The sequence below is a fragment of the Clarias gariepinus genome, chromosome 21 (genome assembly GCF_024256425.1).
Source record: "Clarias gariepinus isolate MV-2021 ecotype Netherlands chromosome 21, CGAR_prim_01v2, whole genome shotgun sequence".
In the NCBI taxonomy this organism is placed as follows: Eukaryota; Metazoa; Chordata; class Actinopteri; order Siluriformes; family Clariidae; genus Clarias; species Clarias gariepinus.
Window position 1 is genome coordinate 21,319,022 of NC_071120.1, and position 17,075 is coordinate 21,336,096.

General features: G+C 37.8%; 1 protein-coding gene across 1 annotated transcript; it reads right to left on the reverse strand.

Moving 5' to 3' along the window:
• Positions 1-1,209: 1,209 nt before the first annotated feature.
• Positions 1,210-16,175, reverse strand: golph3a (golgi phosphoprotein 3a). The gene is made up of 4 exons (XM_053481646.1): positions 15,751-16,175; positions 7,203-7,334; positions 5,992-6,106; positions 1,210-3,987 (listed from the first exon to the last, which is right to left on the reverse strand). Exons 1-4 carry the CDS (start codon positions 15,958-15,960, stop codon positions 3,563-3,565), a joined length of 882 nt encoding a protein of 293 aa, XP_053337621.1. The 5' UTR covers positions 15,961-16,175; the 3' UTR covers positions 1,210-3,562.
• Positions 16,176-17,075: the final 900 nt, after the last annotated feature.

Here is a 17,075-nt window from a genome sequence, read left to right on the forward strand (position 1 = left end):
CCCTACAACACTCAGCACGTGTGACTGGTTAGGAGAAAAGCCCTGAGCTAAAACACCACATTCACATCAGAGCAAAGTGAGGATCCTGTGCTTGTTTATAAGCATTAACAGTTTCCAGGTGTGACACGGCTCCACGACGGTGGTGCAGAGACGACAGCAGTGAGGCTCAGGGGTTAGAGTGGAAACCAGACTTAAGATCCTGAAATACAGAAGCACGGAGACGGGAGACCAGGATTTTGACCCTGAACTGTTTAGTCACACACATGGTTGGATTGGAGTTTGCATAAATGTATAAAATTTATACTGGGGCTCAGTTAAATTCTCAAAGGTGTTGATAAATTTTCCAAATCAGCAGACCAGAGGATAAAGTAAAATAGCAGTGTAGTTTTAGATATAGTAGTTATAGATGTTTAAAGTTGCTAAAAGGTAAGCAATAACAGGCACAAACTTCTACAACACTATAACAATCAAGATTAAAGGTTTTAAATGTATAGTTATATATTATATATACACAGTATATGTATTTCCATATATGACTTAAAAATAATAAATAAATAACATTACAGGAGAATATATGCATGGCTGTAAAGGAAAAAAAAATAAAGAATACAGCTTGCTGGAGAATCTGAGTTCTTCTGGTAACTTGGTCACACTCGCTCCTTTCTATTTTTATGCAAATCCCAGGAGCGTACATTAGGTTTACAGCCATGCATATATTCTCCTGTAATGTTATGTATTTATTAATTTTTATGTTACATATGGAAATACTGAATGATTTTGTACATAATTATTTAGCCATGATAAACATAACAAAATTGGTACAGCATATAATATGGTGCCTAAGACTTTTGCACAGCACTGTATATATATGGCAACCTGATGCAGTAGTGGAGCAATAACATAATAATATAACCTCACCATTGATTAATATTCTATAACAGCATGCCTGAACAGGATGGTGAGAACAGTGGATCAACATCCAGCTGGAGATTTCTGCAGGTTCCTGCATGTTTTCGGCAATGACATCTAAAAACCACACAGACTTAAGATTAAAAATAAAATACGGACCAAAAAAAACTAACGAAAAAAAAAAACTGTAGATATTCACTGTAAGCTCATGAAGATGAAAGATGTGTGGGTTAAATATCCCTCATCATGCACATACACATTCAGATGATAAAACAAAGAAAAGAAAGAATGAGAGATGAGTGAGTTTTTGAGGCACTCCCGATACCTTAATTTATTTGGTAATATGAAAGTGTACATATATGCATCCCCTTCGTAGTGGGCTCTAAAGTTACATAATGATTTCAATTTTCTTTACCCAAGAAGTCTTCTCTACATATAGGTACAGACGTAGCCAAGTACTGCGAGATAAGCATTAATCATGATGGATTACAAATCAAGCAGAAGCAAGTAAATGTAAAATTATTGCTTCTGAAATGAGTAAAAAAAAAAAAAAATTATAATAATTTGGCAGCAGAAGAATGAAAAGGAACGAAAAATGAATTTCAACAGATAAATGTCTGATTAAAAAAAAAAAGCAGTTAACATTAAAAGCTAAATTAAAATGTTTAATTTAGGTAATAACAAAAACACAGCATTTCAGAATATAGACACTTAATGAATTAGCTGACAAATATTTAACTGGAATGTCTTGTTAAGCTTCTGTGCAATCTGCTTCCTTCTTATCTCCAAAACCAAAACACACACAACAGAAATAAATATGACACTTAGAAGGAACCGAGTAAAGCATGAAAGGCGAGTCTTAATCAAAATGGTCACTTGAGGTTTTATTTTATTATTCGTGAATCAGTTTGTAAGAGGAATACATAAACATGAAAACAGAAGGGGGAAAAATAAAGAAGCAAACCGTTTTCTAGACTCTCCTGCGACATGGATACTGGCATCAAGCTTTTTCATTGCATACTCGGTATAAACGCCTCGTTCTGACCGCACGATAAAATCTAAATGTCAATATAAAGCTGTTGTTTGGATTTAGTGGATAGCTGGGGCTCCGCTCTGAAAGACAAAACAGTAACGCTAGATTTAAAAAAAAAAAAAAAAAACTCTCCAGAGGAAGGCAGGTATCTGATACCAAAAATTAAACAATCCCTTCTTCACACAGCGTAATCAAAGGATAGGAAAGAAGTAAATTAAACAAAAAAATAATAAAATATTGAAGCCTAATCACAGACATTCTCTTTACACATAAAACTTAAAGTCACGGACAAACGTAGGATTTTAAAAGCGATTCGCTCAGTTGTTCATGAATGTCATGTTGAGGAATAGCTACAGTACGTGTTGTAATGTCGAAGGTTACGAGATTACCCGTAACCGAGATTAGGCACATAAAAGTGGTGTTTTTTTTTTTTTTTTGTAATGTATGTACAAGGAAACTGCTGATTAGTTGATGCTAAAGTGACGAAGCCAGCGAGAGACGCGGTTCAAACAATAAAGGGTGACGTTGTGAGAGGTCCGAGAGGTAGCACTTTAAAGTATTAGTGACGTTCACGACAGTGAAAAATAGAAATGTTTTATGCTACTGATCGATACAACTTTTTTTTTTTATCATTATTAAATCTAATCAAATGTTTTTTTCACATTTACCCTGGAAACATCCACACACACTAAGGAGGCTGACTTACTTCCACCACGATTGGTCAAGTCTAGAGCGGTCAGCCTTGGTGCACATGATTAGACTCAACCCATCAAAAGGTTTGCAATGAAGAAAAAAAATAAAAAATTCAATAGATCCATTAGTGCCTTCTGCGCTGATGATGTAACCCTACAGGTCTGGAGCTAATCTGTGCCCCAATGGGGGTATTTGGTGCTTAATAAAATCTTGTGGTTGCACTGGAGCGCCACAATCTGTGAACCAAAACCGCCAAATCTGGGGTGATCTGAAACAGCTCGACGTGGAGACTTTTTCCATCCTTCGGAGACTCTTTTTTAGCAATATTTCTATCAAGTGTTTACATTTCTATTAAAAAAAATAATTATAATAATCAAACAGGAATATACCTTTAAAACATGGGGAGATACTCACTTTCTTGTCTATAAACTTTTGGACTTGCATTAACAGGAAAGTAAACCCAGATTTGCCCCTCAGTACTCATGGACAGATTACTGAAGAGGAAAAAGGAGAAGGGGGAAGTCCAGTTAAGCAAAGAGTTTCAGTTGCTCCTGTGGTTTGTTCAGACAGTACAGGAAGCACTTGTGCATTTAACTGGACAAAATAAAAGTGAAAGAAGAAGAGGAAAAGTCAGGCATGCGTTCCTCTGTCCGGGTGATCGAGGCTGGGTAGAGAACGTAGAAAGGAAGCAAGTTATCAGCAAATCAAAAAAGGAGTACATTATGGGGTGGGTGTGTGTGTGTGTGTGTGTGTGTGTGTGTGTGTGTGTGTGTGTGTGTGTGTGTGTGTAGGTGACCAACACAGCTCTGTAGAGAGTTATCGTTCATTTCAGATACAACCCTTTCTGCCTGTTATTTTTTCTTATCTTTCCGTTTTTTTCAGTAACCAGTCAAACGTTTGTCTTTAGTGCTTTACACAGGCGCGTCCTCATTTGGTGAAGGCGGCCACGACGGCCCAGAGCAGCTCGTTGGCGTTGCTCTTCATGCTCTCGCCCTCGGGCTCGAGGTCGAGCAGCTGTCGCACCCTCTTCATGGCCAGGTCGTACTGCTCGTCCAGGAGCGGTGCGAAGGCGTTCTCCAGCACGTCGGACGAATGAGCCAGGAAGATGAGTGCCAGTAGACGCTTGTCCATGCGCTGCGGGTCGTTCACCCACTTTTCCAGGACGGCTTCCTGTACCTTCTTGATGAGGCGCTGCTTGATGTTGCTGTTAGTGAGCGGGTGTGTCGTCATGTCAAACAGCAGGAAGTTCTGCTTCTCTGTGGTGAGCACGCCTTTCTCTACCAGGTTCTTGGCGAGGCGTTCGCGCACGTTCCGGAGCTGGTAGTGGAGCTTCAGCGGGTTCCATGTCTCGCCTTTGGGAGACAACGGTCTCGTTAGTCATGTACGAAATTAAAACACAAGACAAAAAAACAAAAACAAAAAAAAAACAAAATATTCTGACAGCAACATTACAATAAACAGTAAATGACTTATGAATGAATGTTTTAAGGCTCTTTGATTAATGAGTAAAGCTTCACAAAATAGTTACAATGTCGTAAGTTGCTTTGTGAAACTTGAAATAACATCTTTTTTAAACCGTGTTTTAATAATATATATTACCTAATGCAATTTGATTGAAAGTGTAACTATTGTATTGTTTCCTTTACTTTTGTATTATACATTGAAATAGAAATATTTGTTTTTAATGATGTTTCTTTTTTCTTTTGTATTTATACACTACTGTCCCTACATTTTTTCTTTGATGTAGAAATAGGTTTAAACTGGTATTTAGATACCGAGGATGCAAATTTAAAAGTTTTTAAATATTTTTTTAACCAATAGTTGAACACCTTATGTGTATCCAAGGAGACTTGGGGTATTAGACAGCGTACACCCTGGAAAGAGTGCCAATCTACCACAGGGCACACACACACACTGTGGGTAATTTTTGAACGCCAGTTTTTTTTCTTATGTGGAACGAAACTGGGGGACCCGAAGGTAACCCACCAAGCACGGGGAGAACATGCAAACTTTGTGCACACAGACCCCGAGGCAGGAATCAAACCCGGACCCTGGTGGTGCAAGACAACAGTGCTAACCACCACGGTGCCGTGTCCTCAAGAATCTGTCTGGCTCGTCTGTACAGCGCTGACAAATATACAACTATTCATGTTGATAATTGGTCAGTGTTTGCTGAAAGTGTTTTATCACTATAACAGCAATAACCTTTGTGACCGAGCGCTCCATGAAAATAAGAAAGGGAGGAAGGGGAAGTGGATTTTAAGCATTAAGCATGACGGCTCAATCTGGTGTGCACCTAAGGAATCTCAGAAATCGTGTAAATAAGTGTGAGCATGTAAGGAGTCTGGGTAGTAACGGTAGGTATAATTAATGTTATACTGTAATGTTATACAGCTGGGTTGTAGAGGTTATCACAGCATGCAAAATAAACGATATCGGTTAACACATTTTAATCAGTTATTTCAGCATAACATCAATTCATCAAGATTTCATCATCTATCTTAAACAACTACAGACTTATATCGTGCTAAAGTTTTTTTTGGTTATAATTAGTTATGACTGATGACATATACACTATGTGTGTGTTTTTCTCTCTCTCTCTCTCTCTATATATATATATATATATATATATATATATATATATATATATATATATATATATATATATATATATATATATGCAAAACCCATCAAGCACCATGATGAAACTTTGTTTGTTTGCATTAAGATTTATTGCCATATCAGCTTCCCAGGTTATTTCATGGAAAGATTCAGATCAAATATTAGTTGGTTTATTCAAACCAATTTTAGGTTATGTTATAATGTAAGTGATTTAGAGAGTTGTGGGTAAGTAAAAAGGATATAATAATATATAAAAATAAATAAATATCACATTATAGCATGGTCTTGTCCAGAAGAACAAGGTTTTATGATGAAACTGGCTCTTTTAGGAAAGGAAGACCAAAACTGACCTCTGCTGCAGAGGAGAAGTTCATTTAGAATTACCAGCCTCAGAAATTACCAATAAACAAATAGATTAGATTCATTATGAAGGCTTTACAGAGCAAAAATCACAGACACATCTCACTATCAACTGTATAAAAGAGATTATTGCTTATTTTAATGCCTTCAGTATTGCTTTACCAAAAAAAAAAAAAAAAATCAGGAATAACCACAGAGTCAGGAAGTGGTCGCAAACTTAAGTGGTAGTGAATATTAATTGGAAATTTGTTCGAGATTTTTTCTGTCCTTGGCCCATATCAAGACACACAATACATTATGAATGTATAAACTGAGGCGCAAAGGCTGTGCAAAAAACATCAGTGTAATAAAGAGGAGTGTGCTTTAATCCTCACCGCTGAGGAGCTCGATCCAGGTCTGTACGGTCTCTGGAGGCTGGGTCTCTTTAATGTGTTTCAGGGCTTCGTCAAGGAGCACGTCACCGGTCGGAGCATCGGATTTACAAATGACCTGTTAATAAAATGTGCCAGATTTTTTTTTACACTTCTTCCTTCTTCCAGCAACACAGAGATAGAGTTCACAGTACACTGAAACCCATAAGGTCAATGCTTCAGAAACATTTTATAAAAGGCATTGTGAGTAATAAACAAACTTATTAACTATAGTAATATAAACAAGAATACAGGTTAGGGTTTGAGAATACTGAAATATAAATGAGAAGGCCATAAGTGACTCTAGAAGACTGATACTACTGCTCGGAAAACAAATATTAAAGAGCGCCCCCTTGTGAGCAGCACTAAACACTGCAGCACAATTTATCAAAGCTTAAAAAAACAATTTTTTGTGACTCAATCACAAGTTATATCAACTTAATCAGCTGCCTTATATATATATATATAAAAATAATAATAGAACACTACTAAATAATCAGTTTATGTTTTTGTTTGGATTAAGTTTTGTTAATTTTTTTGTGAACTGCTGACAATATTTCTCCTCAATTTAAAATATAACTATTCTAATTTAGAGTGTATATTTAAAGGGAATGACATCATCACAACACATCAGACAAAACCCAAGATCATGCAGTATTTGCAGAGCTTTAATAACGCAAATAAAACTGAACGCTTACAATTTGTAAACATAAATTGTTTTAAATAACCTTTTGGTGGAAGAACCACGATTTGCAATTACAGCTTTCACGTGTTACGACATGCTCTCCACCAGTTTATCACATTTCTTTATATCATAAGTTTTGCAAAAAAGCAAACAAGCCCAGCTTTGCTTGATGGTTTGTGAACATCTTCCTCTTGATGATTCCAAAAGTTTTTTGCCCCCAGAGCAGTATATAAATAATTTTACACATATAATAGGTCTGACTCATGCATCCCTGTCTTTTTATGACACTACTTGGAATTAGGTGTCAAATCATCAAGCTGTACACACCAACAAAACTAAAAAAAAAAGAAAGAAGAAGAACCCAAGATGTAAGAGGCATCATTAAAGAGCTGGATTTAACCCAAGGAGATTTATTTCTCTCTGGAAATGATTTAAAAGAGAGAGAGAGAGAGAGAGAGAGAGAGAGAGAGAGAAAAAAGAGGAACCTCACCTTTCTGGCGAGTAGGCTTTTTCTCCTCATGCCACAGGCCTCCAGTTGTAGTCTCCCTCGTAGGGCCAGCTCTATGAGCATGCAGCCACGCAGCCCTGAAGATATGCAGTCGTTCCAGAAAGAAGTGTATCCCTGTGAAAAAAAAACCGGAGGTTAAATCCGCAGTGCTGGGAAATAATTTATTTACAATCTAAATATTTATTATTATTTTTTATTCCAGGTAACCTCTGTACAGGTCTTATATATTTAACTAGGATGCTCCATTCTTGACACTGTCAAGGAGTTGTCCAACTCTGTCATGGTTTAAGAGCAACTTTTGTTTATATATTAAACAAAAAATATGGTTAAATTCGAATAAGTGGGAATAAATATTCAGTTCATAATAGAACTGTAGAGTAGAACCTCGGATCACGAGGGTAATTCGTTTATAAGTTTATAAGCACAAAACTTTTTTTATTATGTACGCGATGATATGTGACCACAGACTAAGTGAAATTCACGCTGGACGAGGGACTCATGCATTTGATCAGCTGATAGCGGCAGCTTTGTGTGCTGGACCCAAGATGGCGGTTTCTGGGTCGTGGTCCGAGGAGAAGGAGTTTCTGAGTGTTTCTGATCACACTTAAACATGCTTTTAATTAATTCAGTCGGCCTTGAGTGTTATAATAATGTCTGCTTCTCTGGGAAATGTCTTTCCACTAGATTTTGGAGCATTAGTGAAGTCAGGCAGCGTTGATAGGGTGAGAGAAGGTCTCGCGTGCAGTTGCTGTTTCAGTTAATCCCAAAAGATGGTAAAATCAGGGTTCTGTGCAGAACGTTCCAGTTTCTCCACATCTACTTTTATCCTACTTTGAACATGCATGGTATATTTTATGACTAGGGTTGAAACGATTCCTCGAGTAACTCAAGTAATTTGATTACAAAAAATGATGGATGCAAAATCTTCTGCCTCAAAGCTTCTTTTAATTAATATTAAAAGTTTGCGTTATGTTTTTGCGCAATTATTTGTTTGGCGTGACACAGCGCGTTTCCAGGTGCAAGCCGCCAGTAAACACAGACAAAGTAGAAGTGCTTACGTCACTCACAAAGCGGAAGGAGACGCAAACAGTTAGCTGTGTATTGATTTGAGAGAGCGTTCTGCTGCGGGCTGCAAAATGGAAGGGAGCGATAAAATTATATTAAAATTGATTTTAATGTGTGCCTTAGCTGTTTGAAACTTAAAGTCATTTGAAATACCTAGTTTTAGTTTTTGCATCTGAGAAAAGGCGTTAAAATAAGAATGTATGGCACTGTAACGCATTTAATTCATCTCAGTCAACTTTAAGCTATTCCTTGTATTGTGAATAATGACAATGTTTATTTTTGATAAAATGCTGTATGCAAAAAAATAAAAGTTGATTTTTCTAAAAAGAATACCAATTAATCTTTGTTTCTCTTATATATTTTACATTGCTGTTTAATTAAGCAAAAATACATTTTATCCGTTTAATTTTTTTTGTAGAATACTCGATTACTAAAATATTTAATAGCTACAGCTCTAATTTATGACGCTCACTAATACTTAAGACTTCTGAGTAATGTTACCGCACTACTGCTAGTCTGGTCAAATAAGTGCAGGGCATTAAAGACTAAGAAATTTATACGACTTAAATCGCATATAATCCCCTGTGTAACTTGAGTAAACTAATGCAGAGCTGATTAGGGATCATCATGGGCAAGAACCTGGGTTTTAATGTTACTGATCCTCGGGATAACTGGAATGACTTGTTCTACTTCATTAAGCAAGGCTGGTACGAGTCTCTCTCATTGTGTACTCTGTGTCTTGAATCAGTTTACCCAGCCCTTCTGTTACAACGATCAGCCCTAACACTGAAACCACTGACGAGGCAAGTAAATAACATAGATTTCGTTATAATGGCACCTGAGTCATGGGGTGGGATATATCATAATAAGATGCAGGAATGTGCAATTTACTCAAGTGAAGAAGAGACGGCATGAGGATGCACTATGAGAAAAGACAGCATCACAATCTGGACAATGCATTTACCTAAACATTGGTTTAGACCAAATACACAGCTTTACTGCAACAGCATTCCCTGATTTCAGCAGCTTTTTTTTTCTTTTTTTTTTTTCAGCAGAACAATTCGCCCTGACACACTGCGAAAATTGTCCAGGAATGGTTTGAAAAACATGATAACAAAAGAGGTCAATTTAAAATGTTGACTTGGCCTCTAAATTTCCCAGAACTCAATTTGATCAAACATCTGTGTCGCCTCGCAACTTTCAGGATTTAAACAATCTGATGCCAACTTCTTAGATCTTGTGGAATCCGGACGTAGACAATATCAGCAAGGTGGTTTTAAAGTTGTGGCTGATCAGTGTACTGTTTACCAGGATACAATGAAGTAGTACTGAACAGCTGCAACAGCTGTTGAGGATTTTGTTTCGTATGAAACCAGAGTGATAGTGGTTAGTTCTCAGTTATATAAGAACAACATTTGCAGTGTTCAGCAGGACAGAAACACTAATGCTTATATAGAAGACTACGGACTCCTCAAATGTCATGTGCAATATTTTCTGCTTATGTATATGAACCAGGAAGGAAGACATGCTTGTATTTTTAGATACTGATAGAGAAAAATGCTTATGTACTTCAATGATTGCTATAGAATTTAAGAACTTTTATGGTTGATTGAAATGTGCAACTGTACTTGTAAAATACCCAAGAGTACTGTTTTAATTCCTCAAGACAGGACAAAGTACCTTTAAAAAGTTCTTCTTTTTATTATTATTATTGCTTTCCTCTAATCTTAATTGTATTTGTGTTTGTATGGGGAAAAAAACTCTAACTTTGTAAGCTTGTTAATCAATCTTCTAATCTTTGTCTCTTAATTTTCTTTGAAGAAATTTTTTTTTTTTTAATCACACAAGAGAAACAACCTGTTTGCGCTAATGCCTCAGAAACGAGCATGTTTACAGCTATACAAAGTTAACGATGAGAATTTGTGATGCTGTAAGTAAACAAATACAGATAAACGAACGCTGAGACAGAGACGCTGCTTTTTCCGAGCTCCACCAAACTGACCAATTTTCCAGCTTAATGTTCTAACTTTTTCATTCTCTTACGAAGAGTGAACATATAACATGAGTATTTTATAAGATATTCACTCGAAACGGCTGTTATATCAATAAGTTTTAATTGTTTTGCAGCATACCGCTTCTAGCCAGTTTTCTCATTAGCATCACTAGCCTGTTAGCCCGGCTATCACAAGTTTTTTTATCACAAGCTTTATTTTTGTCACAAGTTTGCCTACACTGATTACAACCTATGTCGATTGTGTGTCTTCCTCTGAGTGCAGGTGAGGATAAATTGGAGCTGCACTCTGTGGATTTGGAGCTGGAGGTCAGGAAGAAGCAGATCAGCGACCTACAGGTGAAGTTGGCCCAGCTACAGCAGCGGAAAGCCGCGCTGGAATCGCCACAGACTGGTGCTCACCGGTCCCAGGTAAATTCTCAGCATGGATCATCGTATCTGGACATCTTCCCACATTTTAGCGAGAGGTTCAGTAGATTATTTGCCTTTAATGAATGGTTACAATCTTGGTGTCAACGACAGAGATTACCCTTTGTTGATAACTGGAATGTTTTCTGGGAGTGTCCTAGGCTCTACCACACCGATGGCCTGCACCCTAGCAGAGCTGGAGCAGTAGTCCTCTATGACAACATCTCCAGGACACTACGAACCATCTGACACTACGAACTGACTGACAATCTGGCAGTAAGTCATACCTAAGATTCCAATCATATTAGCCACATTACAACTCACCATTCTGGTAGAGGCGCACACATAGCTTGTCCTATAGAAATTGTGTCTTTTCACTCCGCATAGTGAGAAAATAGAATAAATTTGTTAACTTCGCTCGAAACAATCTGATAACCATAAAACCAGAAAAAGGCCAAATAAGTAATCAAACTCTACCTCTAAAGTTTGGACTTCTCTACATCAGATCCCTTGCGGCTAAAGCACTTACTGTTAATGAAATGATCTCAGATTATTGCCCTGACGCACTTTGCTTCACCAAAACCTGGCCTAGACCAAATGAATATATTGGTCTGAATGAGTCTACTCCGTCAGGATATTTCTATAAGCACGAGCCCCGTCTAACTGGTCATGGTGGTGGTGTCGTCACTATCTACAACAATGTACTCACTGTTACTCAGAAAACCAGTCCCAGGTTTAACTCATTTGAAATGCTTATAATTAATGTTGCACTCAGGAAAATATATAATAAACCCTTGAAATATTTTACCCTGGCCACCGTGTACAGACCATAGGTTGATTTTCTTAAAGAGTTTGGACATCTGCCGTCAGACCTATTGATTAACTCTGACAAAGTGTTGAAAGTCGGAGACTTTAACATTTATGGACTAGCTAAACTCCTTTGGGGTTAAACAAAATATAACTGGAGCAACTCACCGCTTTAATCAGACACTAGATTTAATTAAATCCCATGGTATAGATGTCTCTAACAGATTTTATCTCAAAGTGATATCACAGATCATCACTGCCTGATATATACTCTACCTGTAGAACAGATTAGCTGTGTCTCTCCATGTTATCGATTTGGTAGAAATATGAATCCAACTACTAAAGACAGATTCACAAGTAATCTGCCGGATCTGTCACAATTTTTTATTAGTCCCCTAAATGCAGACGATCTAGATGAGGTGACTAATAGCACGGGCACTATTTTTACCAGTACATTAGACACTGTTGCTCCCATCAGATTCAAAAAAAGAAAAGATAAAACACTTGCACTATGGTATAATAGTCATACTCACGCCCTTCTGTCCCTTTATACCAAAAATATTAGAAAAGGTAGTATCAGCTCAAATATGCACATTCTTGCAGGAAAACAATATCCTCTAAGAATTTCAGTCAGGTTTCAGGCCCCATCATAGTACAGAAACTGCACTAGTTAAAATTGAAAATGACTTGTTTTTAGCTTCGGACCAAGGCTGCATGGTAATACTAGTCTTACTTGATCTTAGTGCTGCATTCGACAAAATAGATCATTATATTTTCATAGATCGCTTACAAAATCACATAGGTATCCAGGGACAGGCATTAAAATGGTTTAGATTCTACCTGTCTGATCAATACCATTTTGTAAATCTAAATGGAGAACCGTCTGGTGTTATGCCAGTGAAATATGGGGTTCCACAAGGACCCCCCAGTTTTAGGACCTGATGATGATACCCAGTTATACATCTTAACAAAACCAGACGAAATACCCAAGTTGTCTAGACTGAGTGTGTCCAGGATTGGATGACCAATAACTTTCTTTTACTAAATTCAGATAAGACCGAGATATTACTTATTGGCCCAAAACCAGTAAACACCAGCTCTTACAATTCAGCTTGCGTTTAGGAGGATGTACTGTTACTGCCAGCTTGACAATAAAAGACCTGGGAGTTATATTAGACAGTAACTTGTCCTTTGAAAATCTCCACTATCACAAAAACAGCCTTTTTCCACCTTAGAAATAGTGCCAAGCTTAGGAACATCTTATCCCTATCTGATGCAGAAAAGCTAGCTCATGCATTCATGACCTCCAGACTGGACTACTGTAATGCATTACTAGGTAGTTGTCCTGCATCCTTAATAAACAAGCTACAGTTAGTCCAAAATGCAGCCGCCAGGGTTCTCACCAGATTAAGAAAATATGATCATATAACCCCAAGATTATCATCCCTGCACTGGCTGCCTGTTCAGTTTAGAATGAATTGCAAAATAGTATTATTTACATACAAGGCTTTAAATGGTTTAGCTCCCACATATCTAGCCAGTCTCCTGATACGCTACAATCCACCACGTTCCTTAAGATCACAAAACTCCGGACTTCTGGTAATTCCCAGAATATCAAAATCTACAAAAGGACTACAAAAAAAAACCTGTTCTTTATTTTTCTACCCATCCCGAGGCATCTCGAGATTGTGTTGTATAATTTCTATCGGTTATCACCCAAATGAGGATGGGTTCCCTGTTCAGTCTGGTTCCTCTCAAGGTTTCTTTCTTTTGCCATCTCAGGGAGTTTTTCCTTGCCACCGTCGCCGTCACTCTTGGCTTGATCATCAGGGACAATCTCATTATTATCTAGATACATTTTTCTCGCACATACACACTAAATTTTCTTTTCAATTTTTCTTTTTATTTTTGTGAAGCTGCTTTGAGACAATGACCATTGTTGAAAGCGCTATATAAATAAAATAGAATTTAATTAAATAACAGATGCTAATCGTAGCTGTTGAAGGTATTTAATAGTGTTACACAATTAATTGCTTAAAAAACGAAATCGCATTATGAACCTGTGCAATTGTTTATTTTTATAGGCAATATACACATAGCTGGGAATTTATGTAGTTTGTGAGTAGTTTAAGTTCTTTTTTTCATTATTATTATTTTGAGCTGATAAATATATTTAAATATTGGCAAACATCCTCTTAATAAGATCATGTGCCATTATATAGTGTTAGGCAGAAACGATAGAGTCCGTCCATGGAGCTACCCGTGCCTTCATTATTTAGCGTTAACCTAGATAAACATGTTTGCATACAAAATGGTACATTTAATAGTTACCATTGCAATATGTGCAAAATAATCGCAATACATTTTCTCTTCCATCAAATCGTCAGCCCTAACATTCACTACGTCAAAGTCTTTTACTTACATTAGTTTTAAAAAAAAACTCCTTTAAAACACACATCAATAAAGGAATGTCAATATTTACTCTGCAGTCGAACAGTCTGTGTTTATTTAAAGTCCTCTATTTTACCATTGCCTGTGTTTTTTAGCCAAAGCATAAAATACAGAAGGCTTCGCTCTCATTATTCGGTGCACATCTTTATTTCTGTGTTTTATTACTTACATAACTTAGGGTCATTAATATTATTATTATTATTACTACTATTAAGGTTACATTGATAAAAATCACAACTTATTAAACAGTTATTACACACTTATGTTCTACATCCTGGACAGGGTGCCAAACACACACGCCACAGGCTATTAGGCAAATCTGCATGTCTTTGGACTGTGGTGGGAACCCGGAGGAAATCCACCAAGCACACCAAGTCCAAGCACACAAACCTAAGACGGGAATCGAACCCTCGACCCTGGAGGTCTGAGACCACAGTGCTCATCACTATGCCACCATGCTGCTGCTGCGATAAATATCCTGGAAAATATTAACTCAGTATGCATACTAACATCTGATCCTGACATTTCAATAACTGGATTATGTGTTACAAAACAAATGTAACATTACTAAGAGGACTTAACTCTTGGGTTAAAAAGTGGACAAAGTTCTGGGTGCAAGTTAAACAACAAGTTTCCAATGTACACTGATTGGAAAGTGTGCGAGAAATTATTTGGAAATTAAACCTCATTATTTCTCATAAAAAAAAAAAACATTTAGTTACGAATTAGGTTTTTTGTTTTGCGTTGTAATTCACGTATTGCCACTTTGACTTCAAACGCCTTTTATATATATATATATATATATATATATATATATATATATATATATATTTTTTATACGTTTACAATAGAGATGAACCGATCGGCCAGTGATGAGAATTGTCTGGTTTTCAATTCCAGTGATCAGACTATATAATCATTTCTGTACCGAGCGCAGACGCTTCAGTGTGCCGCAAACAACAAATGTTATGGCGTTATGGCATTACACACGCTTACACCAGGCTTAAATCACATTTTCACCCTGTGGTAGAAGTGAATTATTAATCAAGTTTGTTTAGAAATTATAATTATGATGGATGACAGAGATACATGCTGCTCAGTTAAAAGTTAAACTCTTGTATTTTAGGTTAGTTTGTATTGTTTTCGAAGTGAGAAAACGACTGTTATAAAGAACAGGCTACATTTAATTACTCCTTAAACACTTTTAAAAGTGTAGCAAACTTTCGTGGGGAAACGTAATATAGAGTCTGAATATTGATACATTCGTGATACTTATACAACCCCAATTATAACCGAACCGGTACCGAGGTATCGTGATAATATCGTATCGGAATGTGACTGGTGATCCTCAGAACTACTAGATACTAAGAGTTTTTTTTTTTTTTTTTGAAGAAACAGCTGATTGCTAAACTGCCTGCTTTGCTAACACTACAAGTCAATCAAGCTAATGTTACCTAGCTAGGTTGTATTTTCCAGCTAAAATAAAAAAGGTTTTCACAAAACACTCATTTGAAATGTAGACCTGCTAATCTAAAATCTAAACAATGACTAACATTACAGCTAACAATTGTTGCTTTCATGACTTAAGTTACAGCCGACGTCTCCCAAACATTAGCTAGCATAGAAGCGACGGCTAACAAGCTAACTGGCTTTAACAGCTTTTACAGCTCGATTCCCAAGTAAAACTTATTCCGCTCCTGTGAAATTTCATTAGCCGGCGATTAAAGTTAGCCGGTTAGCATGTTGTCAGCTCAGTAGGTGAAAGTTACATCTTTCAACCGAACCAACCTCGCGGTCCTTTAAGCCCAGGAGCAGCACTTCCTCCATCAGGGTTAGCCGGGTTTCCTTGGAGTCGCCGCTGTCGTCGTCGTCCTGCTCCTCCCGGCGGAGCTCTTCGTCCTCCCCGCCCGCACTCTTGTCTCTATCGGCAGCGGCGCTGCGCGAGGCCTCGGTGCGCCTCTGCACGAGGCCCGAGCTCCGCTGACTCAACGAACTCATAGTGTTTAGCCGCACTCAGGAAAGAACAAACACACACACACACACCAGCCTCCCCAGACACACTCCTGTCTGAGGTTGGAGAGTCTTTCAGTCTTTAGTCTGAGACATAAAGCTTAACCGGATCCTATGGAAACCCAGCCAGCGGTGACTGTCGATCGAGACCGCAGTTTTAAATCCTCAGCCTCGGATCGCACTTTCCTCTCGGCTCGGTCAGATCTAACATGGCGGCGGGCAGTGACGTCATCAGTGGATGTGGCAGGGAGCCTCAGGTAACACGGAGCCCTGAGACAGCTAAGAGCACAGGTTTACATTCCCACGGGTAAGAGGCAATATTTCATGGGGAAAAAAAAGCAATAAAGATACATCAAACCTTTTGTTCCTGACTCTTTTTTAAAATTAAAAAGAAAGAAAAAATTACACACAACAGATCAATATAAATGCAGCCTGGACCATAACCCATACGACTTTGGGCATGAAGCGAAGGTCACCCTGGATAAGGTGCCAATCCATCGCACCTTGTATGGAGACACACACTACAATGTGTCTAGATATTTTTGGACTGTGGGAGGAAACCGGAGTACCTGGAGAAAACCAGAAGAACATGAAGCAAACTCCACACACAGACCCCAAGAAAGAAATCGAACCTTTGAACTCTTTGTCACCGTGCTGTTGCCGCAACACATTTCCAGGATAATATTAACTTAATATGGCATCACATTGGTTTAGTGGTTAGCCCTGTCACCTTGTACCTCCAGGGTCCGGGTTCGATTTCCACCATGTAGTTTGCATGTTGTCGCGTGTGCTTTCTGGGAACCTGGAGTATTTGCATGTCACCCTAATAAAGATGGGTTCCCTGTTGAGTCTGGTTCCTCTCAAGGTTTCTTCCTATTGCCATCTCAGGGAGTATTTCCTTGGCACCGCCGCTCTCGGCTTGCTCATCAGGGACAAACCGATCATTTTGATTAATACATATTTTCTCACACATTTCATAGTTATTTTCCTACTTTTGTTTTGATCCAGTAAAGCTGCTTTGTGACAATGTCCATTGTTAAAAGCGCTATACAAATACATTTGAATTTAATTGAACTGGTGGGTTTCTTCTGGGTACTTCGGTT